We start from the raw sequence: 22,500 nt of genomic DNA on the forward strand, positions 1-22,500 counted from the left end.
CTATGTACCTGTGTTTGACAATACTCAGTATTCAGTGTATAATGCATTCACTTTAAGCACACAGTTAAAACACACAATGTTGACAGGTAACAAAAACTCAATGTGTCGGTGCTATATACTAGTGTCTGCATTCAGTATACCCTGCTATATGAACCTGAATAAAATATCACATTAAGCACATAGTTAAAGCAGAGCAAACTTGACAAGTAAGTATTCAGAATATCATATAATACAAATTTACATCATGAGTTACACTATTAATGCTAATAGATGTGCTCAACAGACATGAAGAATTTAGTAACAATTGAGATTCAAGTAAGAGATTTACAGAGTAGGAGTATCACTGAAGCAGCACTATATAAACTTAAAAGGACATTTTCTCACTAGGGACAATACTGTATGTCCAAGTTGACAATTTTCAATGTACCCAGGTAGAATATTACATTATTAGCTGTAAGCACATAGTTAGAGCAGAGCAATATTGATAGAAAAAGAATCCAATGTGTCATGTAATACAGTTTTAAGTCATAGATTACACTGCTGGTACCAGTGAGTGTGCTTCACCGATATAGAAAAATGAATAACCTATAAAGATGGAATAGATTTATAACAAAAAAGCTACCCCTCAACCAACATTATAAAGACTAGTTAGGACATTGTTTCTCTAAAGCATTTATGTCTAATCAGTTTGAACCTAATATATATATATATATATATATATATATATATATATAGAACTAATCTATCAACATAAATAAAAGTAATTGGAAAGCAATAATTTAAATAAGATATCCTGCGTCCTGAGTAAACCATAAAAAATGGCATAATACAGAGTATATTTAAACATTGCTGTTCATGGCCATAACCTACAGTAGTAATATGAAGGGTATTGAGGTCCACTGTTTTCTCCTAGTATAAATGGGCTAGTACGGTTACTTAAGTTTTTACAAAATCAAACAAATTATCATGGGTGAGACAAAGAATCACCTATGCCAATAGTTGATAATATCGTGTTCAGAATTGAAACCCACTCATATCAAACTTTTATGTTTGAAAATCCAGTAGGTCTCTTGTCTACTAAGAACTGAGAGTCTATCTCCACCTCTTGGTCTCTTGGGGATTTCTTCTTTTGCTTGCCATCTAAAGCTAGTCACATCCTGGTGATGTATTTCCAGGAAGTGCCTCGACAGGGCAGAGCATGGTCTTTCTCCTGATATATAGGATAAATGCTCCCTGACCCTTGTACCAACCTCCCTAGTAGTTCTGCCTACATAGGACTTGAAACATGTGGTACAATCTATTAAAGATGACATACGTACTTCTGCAATTAACGCACCCCTTAGTTGAAAAGGTCTCATCAGTACTGTTGGACTTAAAGGTTCCACTGATCCTTTTTTTTTGTTTTAATTCTGAGAATCACCCTTATGTACATGATGGGGAGACTAGGGTTACCGCACTAAGTGATCTAGATTTTCAGGATGATTGTGCTATAGTGTCACTAGAAGGTCTACTCCATGAGGGAGGTGATACATTGGGATACCCATCTATATCTGTACCTACAGTGAAACCTAAATCATCCTTCTATCCTATTCATGTTAGAGGTAAAGCTCTAGAGGTTTTTCACCTTCACCAGGATGTGACTAGCTTTAGATGGCAAGCAATAGAACAAATCCCCAAGAGACCAAGAGGTGGAGATAGACTCACAGTTCTTAGTAGACAAGAGACCTTACTGGATTTTCAAACTTAAAATTTTGATACCAGTGGGTTTCAATTCTGAACACGATATTATCAACTATTGGCATAGGTGATTCTTTGTCTCCCCCATGATAATTTGTTTGATTTTGTAAAAACGTAAGTAACCGTACTAGCCCATTTATACTAGGACAAAACAGTGGACCTCAATACCCTTCATATTACTACTGTAGGTTGTGGCCATGAACAGCAATGTATTATGCCATTTTTTATGGTTTACTCAGGACGCAGGATATCTTATTTAAATTATTGCTTTCCAATTACTCTTATTTATGTTGATAGATTAGTTATATATATATATATATATATATATATATATATATATATATATATATTAGGTTCAAACTGATTAGACATAAATGCTTTAGAGAAACAATGTCCTAACTAGTCTTTATAATGTTGTTTGAGGGGTAGCTTTTTTGTTATAAATCTATTCCATCTTTATAGGTTATTAATTTTTCTATATCGGTGAAGCACACTCACTGGTACCAGCAGTGTAATCTATGACTTAAAACTGTATTACATGACACATTAAAAAAAAAATTCTGTCAATATTGCTCTGCTCTAACTATGTGCTTACAGCTAATAATGTAATATTCTACCTGGGTACATTGAACATTGAAAATTGTCAACTTGGACATACAGTATGGTACGTTGAATATTGAGAATTGTCCCTAGTGAGAAAATGTCCTTTTAAGTTTATATAGTGCTGCTTCAGTGATACTCCTACTCTGTAAATCTCTTATTTGAATCTCAATTGTTACTAAATTCTTCATGTCTGTTGAGCACATCTATTAGCATTAATAGTGTAACTCATGATGTAAATTTGTATTATATGATATTCTGAATACTTGTCAAGTTTGCTCTGCTTTAACTATGTGCTTAATGTGATTAACGTGATATTTTATTCAGGTTCATATAGCAGGGTATACTGAATGCAGACACTAGTATATAGCACGGACACATTGAGTTTTTGTTACCTGTCAACATTGTGTGTTTTAACTGTGTGCTTAAAGTGAATAATGCAACATTGTATCCAGGTTAACATAGCATTATACACTGAATACTGAGTATTGACAAACACAGGTACATAGCATTGTACATTGGTTACTGAGATTTGTCAATATAGTTTTGCTTTAATTATGTGCTTAATGCTTATCAATTTATGTCTTTTCACTCCAGCACTTTAAGGGTTAAGTTGTACTTGTCCCACCTTACTTAAAATAATTAGCACTCAGTCAGTAGGTGTTTTTATCCAATCAGGCTGTTTTACTCCCTTTATAGGTCTAATCAGCTGTTTTATTTTGTGTCTATGATAACGGTCTATTGACCGAAACTGGTCAGACTTTTTGCTGACTTTGTGCTTAATTTTATATATCCTACCTTCCAACCCTTTTAATCTATTCCAATAAAGGCGTTTTTTATTTACTCAGAACTTGGCTTATGGACTTTGACTTCCTTATTACCTTTATTTTTTGCATTATTTTTTGTGGATGGGCAGGAATCCGCTATCCAATAGGAGTCAGCTCATAACCTTCCCACTGCTTCCATTCGTTTGTATAACCCCAGCACTTCCACCTATGCCTTATGTGAATTAAGTACTTCCAGCGATACAGAGATCTTTCTGCTGCCCAACTTCTGGTCACCTGATGTTCCTGTGAGTGAGGAGAATGGCGTCGGCCATACAGCTGCTCTGAGACGCCTGTCACGAACGGACGGAGATGAATATTCATGACCGGTGAGACTGTTGGATCTGAATGCTCTTTCCGGGGGGTGAATGAAGACTCATTTATTGCGACAAATTAAAGTTATAGCCTGGTTTATACATATACACCGTTAATGGTGCTGGCTTGTTTTGCTGCTTATTCCCTAAACACTTAGGCTGCGCATGGTGCAGCAGTGTTTAGATTTATTTGACAGTCTGTTTCAAGTCACTTTAAGTTGCTGTGAGTTCTGCCTTCTTTAAGTCTCACCCCTGTGGATTACTTTTATTGCATTATAATTGAAGTACAACAGTTTGTCTGTTCATTCCTGTGTTCTGTATGAACGGTGCTAATACTCACATTGCTGCTAAATTCTACTTTTGGATACTCTTCTCTCATTCTTAAGCAAACGAATGTGTTAAAATTTGTTTCAACAAATGTTGCAAAACATTCGCCCATCCCTACTAGGGATTACTAGTTCCTTGTTCCGATGCTCTTTCATTATATTTCTAAGGTAGCTGTTCACTTTGTGTTCTTTCTCTAGTTCTTTCTTGAGGCTTTTATTGAGTTGGTTTTGCAACATTACCTTTTTAAACCTACGCATTTGTTTCTTTAAATTGATCACTTACAAGGCAGGTTTTCTTATTACTTTGTCCATGGCCTAGGGGACTGTTTTCTTCTTTTCTTTTGAGAATTCTTTTGGGAATTCAGAACCTGGCCACCAGGAGGAGGCAAAGACACCCCAGCCAAAGGCTTAAATACCCCTCCCACTTCCCCCCATCCCCCAGTCATTCTTTGCTTTTCGTCTAAGGAGGTTGTCAGAAGTTTCGATAGTCTCTTACGGAGGGTAGTACTCTTTGGAATGGGACTGGAGTTTTAAGTTGTCCTGTCCTGACTCATGTTAACAGCTCCACCAGCAATTAGCATTGACGAGTTTTTCTGCCTGCTTTCTTCTCTCAAGTCCATGTCAAAAGCGATGCTACTATCTGTCACACTTGAAGGGCCGTGTTCCTGTTCCACGGCGTGGATTCCGGTAAGATCGTTTAATTTTACTTTCATCATACGGTAGTACAACTGTTTAACCGAGAGGGGCTACAACCTTTCGGGGATAACTTTAACACAGGGTCTCAGTGAGGCTCCTTTGTATCTTGGAATCAAGGGTTAATATCTCCTGAGGGGGGTTATTGAACAGGGGGTCTTTAATCATGTTTGTTATGTGATTCTGTCTGCTAATGTGTAGTGACACTTAGGCTCATGGCTTTTCCGGAACATAACGGCCTGTGGCAAATGACGCGACCTTTACGGTCTGGCACGCTTTTTCATGGACCGCATTGTACCCCTTGTGACCAGACGTGGTTACGTTTTTGCTCTCCATTTCCGCATTCCTGACTGTGTGGTGACGGAAACATTTCTGGTTCGCTGGTGTCTGGGTCCTAGGAGGTGGTGAGTGCCCCAGCCATTGGGGGTGTAATTCAGAACCTGGCCACCTGGAGGAGACAAAGACACCCCAGCCAAAGGCTTAAATACCCCTCCCACTTCCCCCATCCCCCAGTCATTCTTTGCCTTTCGTCCCAGGAGGTTGTCAGAAGTTTTGATAGTCTCTTATGGAGGGTAGTACTCTTTGAAATGGGACTGGAGTTTTAAGTAGTCCTGTCCTGACTCATGTTAACAGCTCCACCAGCAATCAGCATTGACGAGTTTTGCTGCCTGCTTTCTTCTCTCAAGTCCATGTCAAAAGCGATGCTACTATTTGTCACACTTGAAGGGCCGTGCTCCTGTTCCACGGCGTGGATTCCGGTAAGATAGTTTATTTTACTTTCATCATACGGCAGTACAACTGTTTATCCGAGAGGGGCTACAACCTTTCGGGGATAACTTTAATACAGGGTCTCAGTGAGGCTCCTCTGTATCTTGAAATCAAGGGTTAATATCTCCTGAGGGTGGTTATTGAACTGGGGGTCTTTAATCATGTTTGTTATGTGATTCTGTCTGCTAATGTGTAGTGACACTTAGGCTCATGGCTTTTCCGGAACATAACGGCCTATGGCAAATGATGTGACCTTTACGGTCTGGGGCACTTTTTCATGGACCGGATTGTACCCCGCATTCCTGACTGTGTGGCAACGGAAAAATTTCTGGTTCTCTGGTGTCTGGGTCCTAGGAGGTGGGGAGTGCCCCAGCCATTGGGGGTGTAAGGTGCCGTTTATATTTTTCTTATTGGTCCATTTTTTCAATATCCCAGTTATGGATGATTCTGATTTTTTGGAGACAGTTGTCTCTGATTCAGATTCTACTTCTTGTGAAGAATATGAATTGGCCCGGGTGATACATGCCCATCAGTTATGTTCCGAATGCCGTTTTAGAGTGCTCTGTTCCTTGGGATTAGGGATTCGGGGGTCCACTGAGCCATCCGCATCTGGGGATTCTGTTTCTCGCAAGGCGCGTTCCCTACATCCGTCCCTTACTACTCATGCAGGTGACCCAAACGCTGCTTATCCTTCACTGGAAGGTGGCTTGTTTCCTCCGGAGGTTACGGCACAGTTCCGTATGGCCATATCCTTGGCGCTGGCGCATTTACATCTCCCAGGTGTGTGTTTACGATATTGTTCGTGTTCTGTTAACCAGGGCTCGTCAGGCGTGGGAACGCCTGGTCCAGTTCAGCCTTCTGGAGGAGCGTCTGCCCCAGAGGCTTAAGGGGGGCGGGCAACCTTCAGGGCCAGGGTCCTCATTTGCCCCGGCGGAGGTAAGTTTTGCCTTTCGTTATAGACTGGCGTGCCTTCGTGTTCTACTGAGGCATGTTTTGGCAATGCTGGAGGATCCCACTCTTAACGGGTTGGAGGATTCTCAGTCTTCCTCTTGGAATGGCATGCACGATTAGACATAAGGGGATGAAGTAATCTTTTTATCGTCTTCTTTTATTTGAGTATCCTTTCCAGTTCTGAGCTTGGAACTATCGGATACCTGTTGGGCTGGTCCTGTTTGGGTGTCCGTTCTTCCTGGGCGACCTGCGGGTTTTCCTATCTTTTATTTTAATCCGGTTAGGATGGATTTTATTTGATTTTAAAAGCTCATGTTTGTTATTATATTTCATTTGGAGATTTTCTTCTCTGGAATTGATACTCATGATTTTGTGGTCGCTCTGTTACTTTTATGGTAAGTTTTTTCAAGAGTGAGGACATGTTTTTGTCCTATGTTTGTTTGTCTGTCTGTTTGTTTATCTCTCCCTTCTAGGGGGTGACTTGTGTGGCCGTTGACAGGGGTGCTCTTTGCTTCAGGCTGGTCCTGACTGGGTACAGATCCTTCTGTCTTTGAGGTCTATATCAGACACAAGGCGCCTGTTGTGCCTAACTGGTCCGGCTGGGGAACAGAGTGGTTCTCACTACTAATTGTGTGGTTTTCCTTGTTCTTCGTTACAAGTTACAGCTAGCATTCTAAGAGGACACGATGGTCCTTGGTTTGCCTAGGGGCGTGGTGTATTGTAGCAGTCCTCATTGGCCTTTTTAATTTTAGTCAGCCGGGGGGTCCTCTGAGATCCTCTGCGACACACCAGTTGGTTGCCGATTTCTGTGGGAACTAGCGTACCCTCCTTCCCGTAGGTGGCTGGAGGTTTGGAGGATTTTTTGTCCTTCATTCCGCCAGTTCCTGGTGGACTTGCCTTTCCGAGGCTTCCTTGGGATTGTCCTTTTATGATTTGTTCCCTTTTTATATTCTCTTCCTTCGGGTCGAGGCTGTCTGGACCTTATCCTTTTTTTCTTGGCAGCTTTTGGCCGTTTAAGTTAGAAAGTTAGGGGGCCTTGCGGCTCTTTCTGCTTCCGGGAGACGATAGACTGTGTTGTCTCCTTCTTTCCACTGCTAGCTTTTGCTTCAGATCTTCCGCCAGGGCTTGGGATGCTCTGCATTCTTCTCCCTTGGGTGTGGTCCTACAGAAAAATAATCTGAGAGGATTATGGAGACTAGTCTAATTCTAAACTCTTTTTTTGGGTGACTTTGTTCTCGTAATTATTTCCTTAGTCTTGGACTTCGGGAGTGTTGTCCATTGTGCCTTGGGCTCTAGAGTGGCTGCGTGACTTTGTCATTGCCTTGCTCCTTTTTGGTAGGGAATTTGTCTCCTACTAGGGGTGTTCTCTTCCCTTTTGGGCTTGGAACTTACGAGTGAGGCCTGTACCCGTTTTCCGGGTTAGCCCAGATCACATTCCTTCTGCTTCAGACGGGTTATCTTGTGCTCCCCTTGGGGTATAGTTTGTTTTAGAACGGCCCCGGGTCTAGGGTTCTTGTCACTGATCCTTCTTGGATGTTGGAGACTTATGTTCCTGTGGACTAGTCAGGACAATATTCTTGTCTCTGATCCTTCTTGGAAGGTCTGGAGATTTTATGATCCTGTTGGACTGGTTCTGGACGACCCAGTGTTGTCAGTGGGGGACTGTTTGCCCTTAAGAGCAGAATGTGCTTCCTTTTTTGGTGAAGTAGTCTTTCTCTGTTGCAATCAACAGTTGTGTCCGAATGATTCGCCATTCGATCCTGGACTTTGATTCAGGCTACAGCTTCCTCATATCATTATGGGCATGTGCTTTGTTTTTTGTCCTCTCCCCTTTGAAGGGGGTGGTTGGACTACCTCAGTACTGGCTGGTGCTCGGAGGTGGGATTTTCCTCTCTCTGGAGGGTTGTTTTCCTGCCCTGCGTGCAGGTGGTTGGAGCAAGTAACTTTTATTTATGCTATGCAGGGGGCAGCATCCTGCGGCTGTGTGGCTTGTCCTGTTCTGACTTTTGGAAAGTCTCCCTGTTGAAAAGGACAAGGGTATTGTGCCAGGGCTTCCTAAGAGGGTCTATTTGCGCTTTTTGTATACCAAGTCCTAGGGGGTTCTCCTTGGGAGTGCCCTTAATTTTGGAAGAGCGGATTGGGTTGGCACCCGAGCTCTGTTGGGGGGGGGGCGAGCTCTTATTTTCTATTCCCAAGGGGTTTTGCGGTCACCTTGTTCCCCTTGTTTTATCAGACATGCCTATCGCTTGGGCTGGTCTGATGCTTGGAGCAGGATCTGAGATCTGTTTGCTCTGCTAATTTTGTACTCGAGTTATGTGAGTTTTTGGTGAGCCTTCCTTGGGGGGCTCTGTTTATCTTCCACGTTCATTTCTTGTGGGAAGGTCTGGCTGCATTCTTGGGATTCATCTTTGGATGATGGTAGAGTGCAGTGTTTTGTCTCTTCAGGTGTCAACGTCAGGTGTTCGCCTAAATGAGCTTGGAGCCCGAGGCTTAGGGTGTCTGAATATTTAGATATTCTGAGCTGCTGTTCAGCGGTTTTTGGAGACCTTTGTCTTCGGTTGTTTCCAGGGTGTGGACACACTCTGCTTAGGGAAGATTATCTTCTCTGTTCAGACTCCAGGATTTTGAACCCTTTGATGTTGTGCAGACTGGGGTTTGGGTCTGCCTCCCTTTATTTTTTTGCTGGATCTGTTGGGTTCTTGTTAGCTTGGCCTTTTTTTCTGGGTTTTCGCTTGGTATCCTTGGGGCTTGTTTGTGCCCTACTTCATGGTTCTCTGGAGTCCTATATTGGATGTCTTATCCTTGTCCTTTCTCCTTTTTTGGTAGAATTTGGTGGTTTAACCCTTTCTCTAGTAAGGAGTGTGTTGTGGGACCGAATGTCGGGTGACGGTGTCTCTTCGAAGGCTAGTTTGGCTCAGTCGAGTTTAGTTCCTGCAGTCTGTAGCAAGGTTATGGACTTCTGCGGGTCAGTGTCCTTGTACCTTTTCCTTTTTTCTTGGCTTCGGGCGAAGTTGGTTTTTGTTTGGGTAGGAGTTTTCAGGCCTGGTGCCCTCAGAATGGACCGCCTCTTTGTACCCTCCCGTTTTAGCATTCAGTGTCCTCTATAGCTTGGGTATTGTTTTCCCAAAAGTAATGAATGCAGCGGTGGACTTTTTCCGTCTGAAGAAATGAAAATTATCAAGTTTTGTTCCTCATTTGATTTCTTATATGATGGGGGAGTTTTTTGGCTTCGATTTTTGCCGTAAATATTATTTCAAAGATTATTATCTGTCATTCTGTCCTAATTGCAAGCATGGCAACAAGCTCTTCTGCAGAAGCTCAAAAGGAAATTAAACCAAAACTTTTTCTTTCATGTTTCAGACAGAGCGCACCTCTTTAAATGGCTTTCCAATTTACTACTATGAACAATTTTGCCTCATTTTCTTGGTATCTATTGTTGAAGGAGCAGCAATGCACTGCTGGGAGCTAGCTCAACACATCAATAAGCCAATGACAAGGGGTATATACGTGCAGCCACCAATCACCAGCTAGCTCCCAGCTATGCTTTTCAATAAAGGATACCAAGATAACTAAGCAAATTATATAATAGAAGTAAATTGGAAAGATGTTTAAAATTGCATGTTCTATCTGAATGTCCCTTTAATGTACTTCTCCTTCATCCATCATTGTGAAGTTTAGGGCTCAATATTGGTAAAGATATAATTAAGAGTCCTTTGAGTTATTGTGCCTGGTTTTTCTTATATACTCTACCAATGCTTACATCTCAGAGTGATTGATTAATCACGTAATTCCATATGTCAGATATAAAACCACAAACACACAATGTGATTTTTCTTTTATATAGGTATAATTTAGTTTTTTTTAAATGTTTTTTTTAAAGGGATACTAAACCCAAATTTTTTCTTTCATGATTCAGATAGAGCATGCATTTTTGAGCAACTTTCTAATTTACTCCTATTATCAAATGTTCTTTGTTCTCTTGGTATCTTTATTCAAAAAGCAGGAATATAAAGCTTAGAAGCTGGCCCATTTTAGGTTCAGAACCCTGGATAGCGCTTGCTTATTGGTAGCTACATTTAGCAAACCAATAATCAAGCATAAACCCAGGTTCTCAACCAAAAATGGGCTGGCTCCTTAGCTTTATATTCCTGCTTTTTTTTTAAAAAAAAAAAATAGCAAGAGAACAAAGAAAAATTGATAATAGGAGTAAATTAGAAAGTTGCTTAAAATGGCATGCTCTATCTGAATCATGAAAGAAAAATAATGGGTTTTGTATCCCTTTAACTGAAGCTATTTTTTAGAGTTTAGTACAAATCCCCTGTTCCAACTTTTAAGCCTATGAAAGCATATAAAACATCTCCAAACAAGAACATGAAAAAGGCTGATCACTTCTCTTTGAGTACTTAAAGGGCCAGTAAACCTAGCAAATAATGTTATATAATTCTGCACATAGTGCAGAATTATGTAACATTAGCTTAGCTCCAGATTTCTAAAGTGAAGGGTTAAATAGATATCACGCAAAGAAAACAGACCGCCGCTCCTGGCTCTACTGAGCGGGTCTGTTTTCTTTTCCTAAGTGCATCTGGGCACGCTGTCTAATCACAGCCGGCCCGATCGCGCTATTAAAATCAATGTAGCTCGCTCCCGCTCTGGTCTGGTAACAGGAGCAAGATACATTGAGTTTAATAGCCCGGTTGGGCCGGCTGTGATTAGACAGCGTGCCCAGATGAGCTTAGGAAAAGAAAACAGACCCGCTCAGTAGAGCCAAGAGCAGTGTTCTGTTTTCTTTGCATGATATCTATTTAACCCTTCACTTTAGAAATCTGGAGCTAAGCTAATGTTTTATAATTCTGCACTATGTGCAGAATTACCGGTATATAACATTATTTGCTAGGTTTACTGGCCCTTTAACAATGGTTTGTAGTTAATTTTTGTTGTTTGTGAGTTAAAGGGACACAAAACCCAAATTTGAAGAAAAATAAAAATTGGGTTTCATGTCCCTTTAAATACTTAATTAGATATCACTTCTAAACACTTTTGGCTTCATGTAAAAATATATTTTTTTGACGCCAGATTCCCTTTAATCTCTAATTATTAAAACCAGAGTGAAGGAAAGAAACATGTCTGAAGTGCTGCTCAGTAATGTCCCAACTCCTTAATCCAGTTAAGTATAAGTCATAAAAAAAAGCTTTGTTGTAATCTTTGCAAAATAATCAATGCTATTTTGCTAATGTAAAGCATTCTAGAAATATGAATATTTCATCTTCCTGATACTGGAATGAGATGCTGCAGAGCATCCGGCCATCTAATGTGCAAATACACCCTCATTGGGGGTTTCCTGTAAATGGATGTGTTAATTAGTCTTCATTGAGAACATTAATAGAGAGAGAAATAATGTTTTTTACAGTTTTGTTCTTCTCACACCAGATAATATCAATGGAAACATAAGTCTGGGAAGAATATACAATAAAAATGATTTGACTAAAATAAATTTGGCTAGTTAGTCTGACCATTCACTAAATTAATCAGTTGTAAAGTTGATTACACTTCCTGGGTATCTTTCGATCAATTCCTTTACTGTTTTTTTCCACTACTGACGCACATGGAAGACCATTCAGAAATTGCATTAAACTCTGATGTGATTACTTTCAGAAATTGCATTAAAGGGATAGGAAAGTCAAAATGAAACGTGCAATATTCAGATAGAGCCGGTCATTTTAAGACGCTTTTAAATTCACTTCTATTTTCAAATGTGCTTGGTTTGCTTGGGTATCCATTGTTGGAAAACAGTACGCACATATCCTACACTAGTGGGAGGCAGTTGCTGATTGGTGCCTGCATACATTTGTCTCTTGTGATTGGCTAACTAGCTAGCTGCCAGTAGTGCAATGCTGTAACTTCATCAAAGGATAACAAGAAAATGAAGCAAATGTGATAATATAAGTACATTTAAAAGTTGTTTTAAATTGTATGTTCTATCCAAATCATGAAAGAAAATGTTGGTGTTTCCTATCCCTTTTAAGTTCATCTTTTTTTGTCATAATGAATTGTTTCCTAATATAAATATTTATTTTTCCCCTTTTTTATTATATTAGTCACATTTATGCAAAAAACACTTATTTATATTTTGCAGAATGCTGAAAGTAACGACAAGGCATTTTTGTGGCAGAGAATGAACCTGATGTCGCGAGTCTCCTTCACACCAATAGATTGTTTGTTTGAGGTTAGTTTCTTGTAATATGTAAACTAAACATAAAAAACATTAGAAATAAGACGTGCACAATACACACGCACACATACGCACACACACATCCAAACTGCTTGGGATCAGAAATGGTTTGGATTTCTCCAACATAGGTGTGTCCGGTCCACGGCGTCATCCTTACTTGTGGGATATTCTCTTCCCCAACAGGAAATGGCAAAGAGCCCAGCAAAGCTGGTCACATGATCCCTCCTAGGCTCCGCCTACCCCAGTCATTCTCTTTGCCGTTGCACAGGCAACATCTCCACGGAGATGGTTAAGAGTTTTTTGGTGTTTAAATGTAGTTTTTATTCTTCAATCAAGAGTTTGTTATTTTAAAATAGTGCTGGTATGTACTATTTACTCTGAAACAGAAAAGAGATGAAGATTTCTGTTTGTAAGAGGAAAATGATTTTAGCAACCGTTACTAAAATCGATGGCTGTTTCCACACAGGACTGTTGAGATGAATTAACTTCAGTTGGGGGAAACAGTGGGCAGACTTTTGCTGCTTGAGGTATGACACATTTCTAACAAGACTTGGTAATGCTGGAAGCTGTCATTTTCCCTATGGGAACCGGTAAGCCATTTTCTTAGTTTAGTATAAGAATAAAGGGCTTCACAAGGGCTTTAAAGACGGGTAGACATTTTTCTGGGCTAAAACGATTACTTTATAAGTATATTTAGTGGATTATAACTATAAATAGTTCTTTTAATCTTGGGGATGTATTAAAAAAAAACGGCAGGCACTGTATTGGACACCTTTTTCACTGGGGGCCTTTTCTAGTCATAGGCAGAGCCTCATTTTCGCGCCACTAATGCGCAGTTGTTTTTGGAAAGCAAGGCATGCAGATGCATGTGTGAGGAGCTAAGAACCACTGAAAAATCTTATTGAAGGCGTCATTTGGTATCGTATTCCCCTCTGGGCTTGGTTGGGTCTCAGCAAAGCAGATACCAGGGACTGTATAGGGGTTAAATGTAAAAACGGCTCCGGTTCCGTTATTTTAAGAGTTAAACCTTTCAAATTTGGTGTGCAATACTTTTAAGGCTTTAAGACACTGTGGTGAAATTTTGGTGAATTTTGAACAATTCCTTCATACTTTTTCACATATTCAGTAATAAAGTGTGTTCAGTTTAAAATTTAAAGTGACAGTAACGGTTTTATTTTAAAACGTTTTTTGTGCTTTGTTATCAAGTTTATGCCTGTTAACATGTCTGAACCATCAGATAGACGATGTTCTGTATGTTTGGAAGCCAAGGTTCCTCCCCATTTAAATATATGTGATGAATGTGACATAAAACAAAGTAGGGACAATGATGCCACTGATAATGATGTTGCCCAAGATAATTCCTCAAGCGAGGGGAGTAAGCATGGTACTGCATCATCCCCTTCTGTGTCTACACCAGTCTTGCCCACACAAGAGGCCCCTAGTACATCTAGTGCGCCAATCCTTCTTACTATGCAACAATTAACGGCTGTAATGGATAATTCTATTAAAAACATTTTGTCCAAAATGCCCACTTATCAGAGAAAGCGCGATTGCTCTGTTTTAGATACTGAAGAGCATGAGGACGCTGATGATAATGGTTCTGACATACCCTCACACCAATCTGAAGGGGCCAGGAGGGAGGTTTTGTCTGAGGGAGAAAGGATTATCTGCAAGTTCTTTGAAGGGGCAGATTTCTGCTTTATCTGTTTTACTTCACAAAAAGCTGGCGGCTGTGCCAGATGTTCAAGCTTTTGTTCAGGCTCTGGTTAGAATCAAGCCTGTTTACAAACCTTTGACTCCTCCTTGGAGTCTCAATTTAGTTCTTTCAGTTCTTCAAGGGGTTCCGTTTGAACCCTTACATTCCGTAGATATTAAGTTACTATCTTGGAAAGTTTTGTTTTTGGTTGCAATTTCTTCTGCTAGAAGAGTTTCAGAGTTATCTGCTCTGCAGTGTTCTCCTCCTTATCTGGTGTTCCATGCAGATAAGGTGGTTTTGCGTACTAAACCTGGTTTTCTTCCGAAAGTTGTTTCTAACAAAAACATTAACCAGGAGATAGTTGTGCCTTCTTTGTGTCCGAATCCAGTTTCAAAGAAGGAACGTTTGTTACACAATTTGGATGTAGTTCGGGCTCTAAAATTCTATTTAGAGGCTACAAAGGACTTCAGACAAACATCTTCTTTGTTTGTTGTTTATTCTGGTAAAAGGAGAGGTCAAAAAGCAACTTCTACCTCTCTCTCTTTTTGGCTTAAAAGCATCATCCGATTGGCTTATGAGACTGCCGGACGGCAGCCTCCTGAAAGAATCACAGCTCACTCCACTAGGGCTGTGGCTTCCACATGGGCCTTCAAGAACGAGGCTTCTGTTGATCAGATATGTAAGGCAGCGACTTGGTCTTCACTGCACACTTTTACCAAATTTTACAAATTTGATACTTGCTTCTTCTGAGGCTATTTTTGGGAGAAAGGTTTTGCAAGCCGTGGTGCCTTCCATCTAGGTGACCTGATTTGCTCCCTCCCATCATCCGTGTCCTAAAGCTTTGGTATTGGTTCCCACAAGTAAGGATGACGCCGTGGACCGGACACACCTATGTTGGAGAAAACAGAATTTATGCTTACCTGATAAATTACTTTCTCCAACGGTGTGTCCGGTCCACGGCCCGCCCTGGTTTTTTTAATCAGGTCTGATGAATTATTTTCTCTAACTACAGTCACCACGGTATCATATGATTTCTCCTATGCATATTCCTCCTTTACGTCGGTCGAATGACTGGGGTAGGCGGAGCCTAGGAGGGATCATGTGACCAGCTTTGCTGGGCTCTTTGCCATTTCCTGTTGGGGAAGAGAATATCCCACAAGTAAGGATGACGCCGTGGACCGGACACACCGTTGGAGAAAGTAATTTATCAGGTAAGCATAAATTCTGTTTTCAGAATAGTTGTATATTTGCATGTGTTAAATGTGACAGTTTGAAGTGATGGGACCAAGTGTAAACAACATTTTATGTAATTTATGTAATTTATGCAGCTTATACATGCAACCTAAAGGAAGTTTTTTTCTCATGTCTAATTATTTTGTATACATAGTACAGTCAGTAAGAAGGTACATAGCTGTAATCAGAAAGTTAATAGTTGTTGTTTCAATTAAATATAGACTATCATTTGTATTTTAGAACACAAAAAACAAACTAAATACGAAGATTTTTATATATATAGATATATATAGATATATATAGATATATAGAAAAGAAACAGCAGGCACTCTCCGTTTAAATTACAGTTTTACTTTTCAAAGTGACGTTTCGGGGTTTTACCCCCCGTCTTCAGACTTGCATACAGTGTTCAAAATAATGTGTATACTTATACCTACTTACCCCTTTGCTTTCTAAATGAATCAATTAACCCACCTCGTGCAGCTTCCAGCGGTGTGTGCCCGGCGCATAGACTACGTCATCAGGAGGACGCCGCTCGTTGTTAGGCACCACCACCGGAAAATGTCAATCACCTTCTGTTGCTAGCCCAGCATGTACTCGTCATTAGAGACGACGTCTGTTGCTAGGGAGCCCTCCACTCGGTGACCGCTTGCTTAACAGTTACTATCTGCGTGATATAAAAGCATTTTAAAAACATCATGTGCAGTATGTAACAATAACTTATATAACTACGCTCAACATTTCATAAGTTATAAACTACCAATATGCACAATACTTATAGAATCCTATAGTGTATCTGCAACAGCCTATCTAGCCTATAGTGATTATATGACAATATTTTAAAGAAGATGCTTTAAGATAAGAAAAATGCATATATGTGAGATACTTCTCAGGAAATAGTAAATAACTATACATTACTATAGAGAACATATTTACAGAAGGGATGAATAAACACATAGGTAAATTTTTTAGTCATATGTGAAATTAAACACATAGATAAATCTTATCTTACTAGGCCCCAATAAAGTTTTATCACCAAAGCATATATAAAAACGATTAAACATGCCAGCAAACGTTTTATATTGTAAATATCATAAGGGTATTACCCCTGGGAGTAAGCATGATACCAGTTGTTATTAAATCACTGTATTCAGGCTTAAAGTGAAGGTAAAGTTTTCTCTTTCTGTAAACATTATTTTATCTATCACCTTGCAAAATGCACAGTCGCTAACTTTGTTTTTTTTTCAACCTAACATATTTCTTTTAAAAATATATTTGTTCTACCCGACAGTTCTGTTCCAATCTCCGCCCACCGTCCATTTCCTCTCTCTTTAGCTTATAACGTATAGAGCGTTCCCACCCGCTCTATACGTGCCTACAATGCTCGTGCCCGGCTTCGTAAAATACAGCGCATGCGCAAAACATCCAGAATCTCACATAATGCGCATGCGTTAATGCCCTTTTGCATTACAAATAGCAAGCATCATGCAAGCGTCATTGATATCGGCAACGCGCTTGGTTTTCAATGGAGAGGAAGTAACCTAACGCATGCGCAGAGCTTTTGAGATAGCGGTGACGTCAAATGACGGCCGCCTAACGGCCAGGAAGTCAATTGGCCAGAAACTCAACGTGACCAAAAAGCTGAAAAAAACAACAAAAAACGGGTTGAATCTAACGCTTGTAAGATTGCTGCTAATAAATTAAAAAACTAATAATAGAGATACATTTTAGGATTTTGATGAATGAAAGTACCATTGATTTTTGCTGTATTGCAGATAAGTGCACAGTAATACAGCTAAGTTTACCTTCACTTTAACTTACATTAATCCGGTATCAGCAGCATTTTCTAGTGTTTTCCATCTCTAGAAAAAATTATAACTGCACATACCTGATAGCAGAATAAACTGCACGCCATTCTCTCGCTGAAGTTTTACCTCATCTGTGTAATCCCCTCAGACATATGTGAGAACAGCAATGGATCTTAGTTACAACCTGCTAAGATCATAGAAACCTCAGGCAGATTCTTCTTCTATTTACTGCCTGAGATAAAATAGCACAACTCCGGTACTATTTAAAAATAACAAACTTTTGATTGAAGAAAATAAACTAGCTATATTTAACCACTCTCTCCTACAACGTCCTTGCTTGTTGAGAGTTGCAAGAGAATGACTGGCTATGACAGTTAGGGGAGGAGCTATATTACAGCTCTGCTGTGGGTGTCCTCTTGCAACTTCCTGTTGGGAATGAGAATATCCCACAAGTAATGGATGATCCGTGGACTGGATACACCTTACAAGAGAAATTAAACACATAGATAAATCTTATTAGAAAAATCTTTTTGGAAAAAAATTTGGAATTTTTTTTATATAAATAAACACATAGATAAATATTATTATATCAATAACAATGTGTAGCGAAGGTCAGATACATTATGTCCACTCTGCAAAAAATGGCGAGCCACCGGTTGATCTGACTCCTGATTTTTAATTGCTGCTCGGATCGAGCTCCTGTGGTTGGCCATACGGATTCTCAAGTTATCTCCCGTTTTCCCCATGTAAAACAGACTACACGGACAGTGTAATAGATATACCACATGACTAGTGGTGCACGTCATCCTATACTTGTGGATATATTTCTTTCTGCTTCTAAGGTAATGGAAAAACTGACCTGTAATCATCCCGTTGCATGTGGTACACCCACTGCACTTAAAACATCCAGGTTTAGCATCTTCCAGCCATGTTCTGGTTGTATAGCAGTGTATAGGGTCAGTTAGCTGCAGTATATCTTTCAACGATCTCCCTCGTCTATAGCCAATCCTAGGAACCCCCATCCCCTTAAATGGGAGGGTCTCTTCCATGCTCAGTATCTTCCAATTTTTTTTCAGGATTACATTCAGGCCATTTTCTCTTACTTGGTGTATTCAGTCCACGTATTCATCCTTGTGGGATATTCTCAATCCCTACAGGAAGTGGCAAAGAGAGCACACAGCAAAGCTGTCCATATAGCTCCCCTCAGGCTCCGCCCCCCCAGTCATTCTCTTTGCCGCTCTAACAAGTAGCATCTCCACGGGAGGGTAAAGAGTATGTGGTGTTAGATTTGTAGTTTTTCTTTCTTTAATCAAGAGTTTGTTATTTTAAAATAGTGCCGGTTTGTACTATTTACTCTGAAGTGATGAAGATTTCTGCTGAGAGGAAAAAGATTTTAGCATGTTGTAACTAAAATCCATTGCTGTTCTCACACAGGACTGTTGAGTACTGGAGAACTTCAGTTGGGGGGAACAGTTTGCAGGCTTAACTGCTTAAGGTATGCTCAGTCATTTATTTCTAACAAGACCCGGTAATGCTAGAAGACTGACAGAAATCCCCATGAGGGAAGGTAAGCCATTTTCTGAGACGCAGTATAGAAGGATGGCTTCAGTTAAGGGCTTAAATACTGGTAGACACTGTGATGGGCTAAATCGATTATTTTATTAATGGAATCTTATATTTATTCAAGTGTTTGAAACGTTGTAAACACTTTTGGGGTTTTTATTACGCCTAGCATATTAGTAGACGCCTAGTCTGACTCAGGAAGGCCCCATAACTCTGGACTGTAGAGGGAGGGGGCCTCATTTTCGCGCCTCAGTTGCGCAGTTGATTTTCAAGACAGCTTCATACAGCTTCACGTGTAGAGTCCTGAGAGTGCAGGAGGACATCAAGGAGGCTTATATTTCTGCTACAAATAACCCTAAGGGAAGGTAGGGCCGCAGCAAAGTCTGTGGCACCGTGCTGTAGTGTGTTAAACCGGTTATTTACTGTAATTTGCTCCGGTTTGGTCAATAAGGGGTTAATTGATTTGAAAATTTGTGTGCAATCATTTAAAAGCATTAGGATCATGTGGTGAAATTTTCATAAAGATCGGATGTTTTTTGGTGATTTTGAAAAAAAGGTGTGTGCTTTTTATTATTTAAAGACACAGTAACGTTTTTTCAAAAAGTTATTTTTTTCTGTATTGTAGTGCTGTATAAGTCTGTCAAACATGTCTGAGACTTCAGATAGACCCTGTTCTTTATGTTTAAAAGCCATGGCGGTACCCCCATTGCATTTATGTGTAAAGTGTGCTAAAACGTCTAAGCATTTTAAAGACCATCCAGTGACACTTAAAAATGTAGCCCAAGATGATTCTTTAACAGAGGGTAATGAGGATAGTCCTTCCTCTCCCCATGTGTCGACACCAGTTACGCCCGCACAAGCGATGCCTAGTACCTCTAGCGTGTTGGCCCCTATTACTTTACAACAATTAGCAGCAGTAATGGATAATTCCCTTGCAGACGCTTTGGATAATTTATCTGTAGTACCCTCACAAAACTCAGAAGTAGCAGTGAGGGAAGGTCTGTCTGAGGGAGAAATTTCAGATACAGGAAAAGTTTCTCAGCGGGCAGATTCAGATTCCTTAGCGTTTAAATTTAAGCTGGAACACCTCCGCGTCCTGCTTAAGGAGGTTTTAGCTACGCTGGATGATTGTGACCCCATGGTGGTCCCAGAAAAATTGTGTAAGATGGACAGGTTTTTAGAGGTCCCTGTATACACTGAGGCATTTCCGATCCCAAAGAGGGTGGCGGATATTGTGACTAGGGAGTGGGAGAGACCAGGTGTACCCTTTGTTCCCCCCCCTATCTTTAAGAAAATGTTCCCCATAAACGACCCCAGGCGGGACGAGTGGCAGACGGTCCCTAAGGTAGAGGGGGCTGTTTCAACACTTGCTAAGCGTACAACTATACCAATAGAGGACAGTTGTGCCTTCAAAGATCCTATGGATAAAAAATTGGAAGGATTGCTGAAGAAAATTTTTGTTCAGCAAGGTTTTCTGCTTCAACCAATTGCCTGCATTATTCCTGTAATTACTGCAGCGGCTTTTTGGTTTCAGGCCCTGGAGGAGTCGCTCCAGAGGGAGACTTCATACGATGAGGTCATGGATAGAATTCATACCCTAAAGCTGGCTAATTCTTTTATCACTGATGCCGCTTTCCAGTTGGCTAAACTAGCTGCGAAAAACTCAGGTTTTGACATTATGGCGCGAAGAACGCTTTGGCTCAAGTTATGGTCGGCGGACGTGTCGTCCAAAACAAAACTGTTAAATATTCCCTTCAAGGGGAAGACCCTTTTCGGCCCAGAGCTGAAAGAAATTATTTCAGATATCATGGGGGGCAAGGGACATGCCCTCCCACAAGATAGGCCGTTTAAGGCTAAAAACAAGGCTAATTTTCGCTCCTTTCGCAACTTCAGGAGCGGACCTGCTTCAACCTCCGCTGTCGCAAAGCAAGATAACGCTTCCCAGCCCAAAGCAACCTGGAAACCCTTGCAGGGCTGGAATAAGGGTAAACAGGCCAAGAAGCCTGCTCCTGCTACCAAGACAGCATGAAGGGGTAGCCCCCGATCCGGGACCGGATCTAGTAGGGGGCAGACTTTCTCTCTTTGCTCAGGCTTGGGCAAGAGACGTTCCGGATCCCTGGGCATTAGATATAGTTGCTCAGGGGTACCTTATAGAATTCAAGGATTCTCCCCCAAGGGGAAGGTTCCACATTTCTCGTTTGTCTTCAGACCGAACAAAGAAACATGCGTTCTTACACTGTGTAGAAGATCTCCTAAAAATGGGAGTAATACACCCAGTTCAGATTGCAGAACAAGGACTAAGCTTTTACTCAAACCTGTTCGTAGTTCCCAAAAAGGAGGGAACTTTCAGGCCAATCCTGGATCTAAAGATTCTAAACAAATTCCTCAGAGTTCCGTCTTTCAAGACGGAAACCATTCGGACAATCTTGCCGATGATCCAGGAAGGTCAATATATGACTACCGTGGATCTAAAGGATGCGTACCTACATATTCCTATCCACAAAGATCACCATCAGTTCCTAAGGTTCGCCTTTCTGGACAAACATTACCAGTTCGTGGCCCTTCCTTTCGGGTTGGCCACCGCTCCCAGAATTTTCACAAAGGTGCTAGGGTCCCTTCTGGCGGTGCTAAGACCGCGGGGCATTGCAGTAGCACCTTACCTAGACGACATATTAATACAGGCGTCGTCTTTCCACAGAGCCAAGGCTCATACAGACATTGTTCTGGCCTTTCTAAGGTCTCACGGGTGGAAGGTGAACGTAGACAAAAGTTCTCTGTCCCCGCTTACAAGGGTTCCCTTCCTGGGAACACTAATAGACTCGGTAGAAATGAAAATATTTCTGACAGAGGTCAGGAAGTCCAAACTGTTGAACACCTGCCGAGCTCTTCATTCCATTCCTCGGCCTTCTGTGGCTCAGTGCATGGAGGTAATTGGTTTAATGGTGGCGGCAATGGACGTAGTTCCTTTTGCCCGAATTCATCTCAGACCACTGCAACTGTGCATGCTCAAGCAGTGGAATGGGGATTACGCAGATTTATCTCCTCAAATACAAATGGACCAGAAAACCAGAGACTCTCTTCTCTGGTGGTTGTCTCAAGATCACCTGTCTCAGGGGATGAGTTTCCGCAGACTGGAGTGGATCATTGTCATGACCGATGCCAGCCTGTTAGGCTGGGGTGCGGTCTGGAACTCCCTGAAGGCTCAGGGTTTATGGTCTCGGGAAGAATCTCTTCTCCCGATAAACATTTTGGAGCTGAGAGCGATATTCAACATGCTCCAGGCATGGCCTCACCTAGCGGAGGCCAAATTCATCAGATTTCAGTCGGACAACATTACGACTGTAGCGTACATCAATCATCAGGGAGGAACAAAGAGTTCCCTAGCGATGAAGGAAGTATCCAAGATCATCAAATGGGCGGAGGATCACTCCTGCCATCTATCTGCAATTCACATCCCAGGGGTAGACAACTGGGAGGCGGATTTTCTAAGTCGTCAGACTTTTCATCCGGGGGAGTGGGAACTCCACCCGGAGGTTTTTGTTCAGCTGACCCAGCTAGGGGGCATTCCAGAATTGGATCTGATGGCGTCCCGTCAGAACACCAAACTTCCCTTTTACGGATCCAGATCCAGGGATCCCAAGGCGGCATTGATAGATGCTTTAATAGCGCCTTGGTCATTCAGTCTAGCTTATGTCTTTCCACCGTTTCCTCTTCTCCCTCGGCTAATAGCCAGAATCAAACAGGAGAAGGCTTCGGTA

General features: G+C 41.1%; 1 protein-coding gene across 1 annotated transcript in view; it reads left to right on the forward strand.

Annotated features, from left to right (window-relative positions):
• Positions 1-22,500, forward strand: part of ANKRD27 (ankyrin repeat domain 27) — a 393,642-nt gene that overhangs the window by 227,704 nt on the left and 143,438 nt on the right. The window contains exon 13 of the mRNA XM_053701675.1: positions 12,347-12,436. Within this exon, the coding sequence (XP_053557650.1) occupies positions 12,347-12,436 (90 nt within the window). The remainder of the gene's footprint in view (positions 1-12,346; positions 12,437-22,500) is intronic.

The sequence above is a fragment of the Bombina bombina genome, chromosome 1 (genome assembly GCF_027579735.1).
Source record: "Bombina bombina isolate aBomBom1 chromosome 1, aBomBom1.pri, whole genome shotgun sequence".
Classification (NCBI taxonomy): domain Eukaryota; kingdom Metazoa; phylum Chordata; class Amphibia; order Anura; family Bombinatoridae; genus Bombina; species Bombina bombina.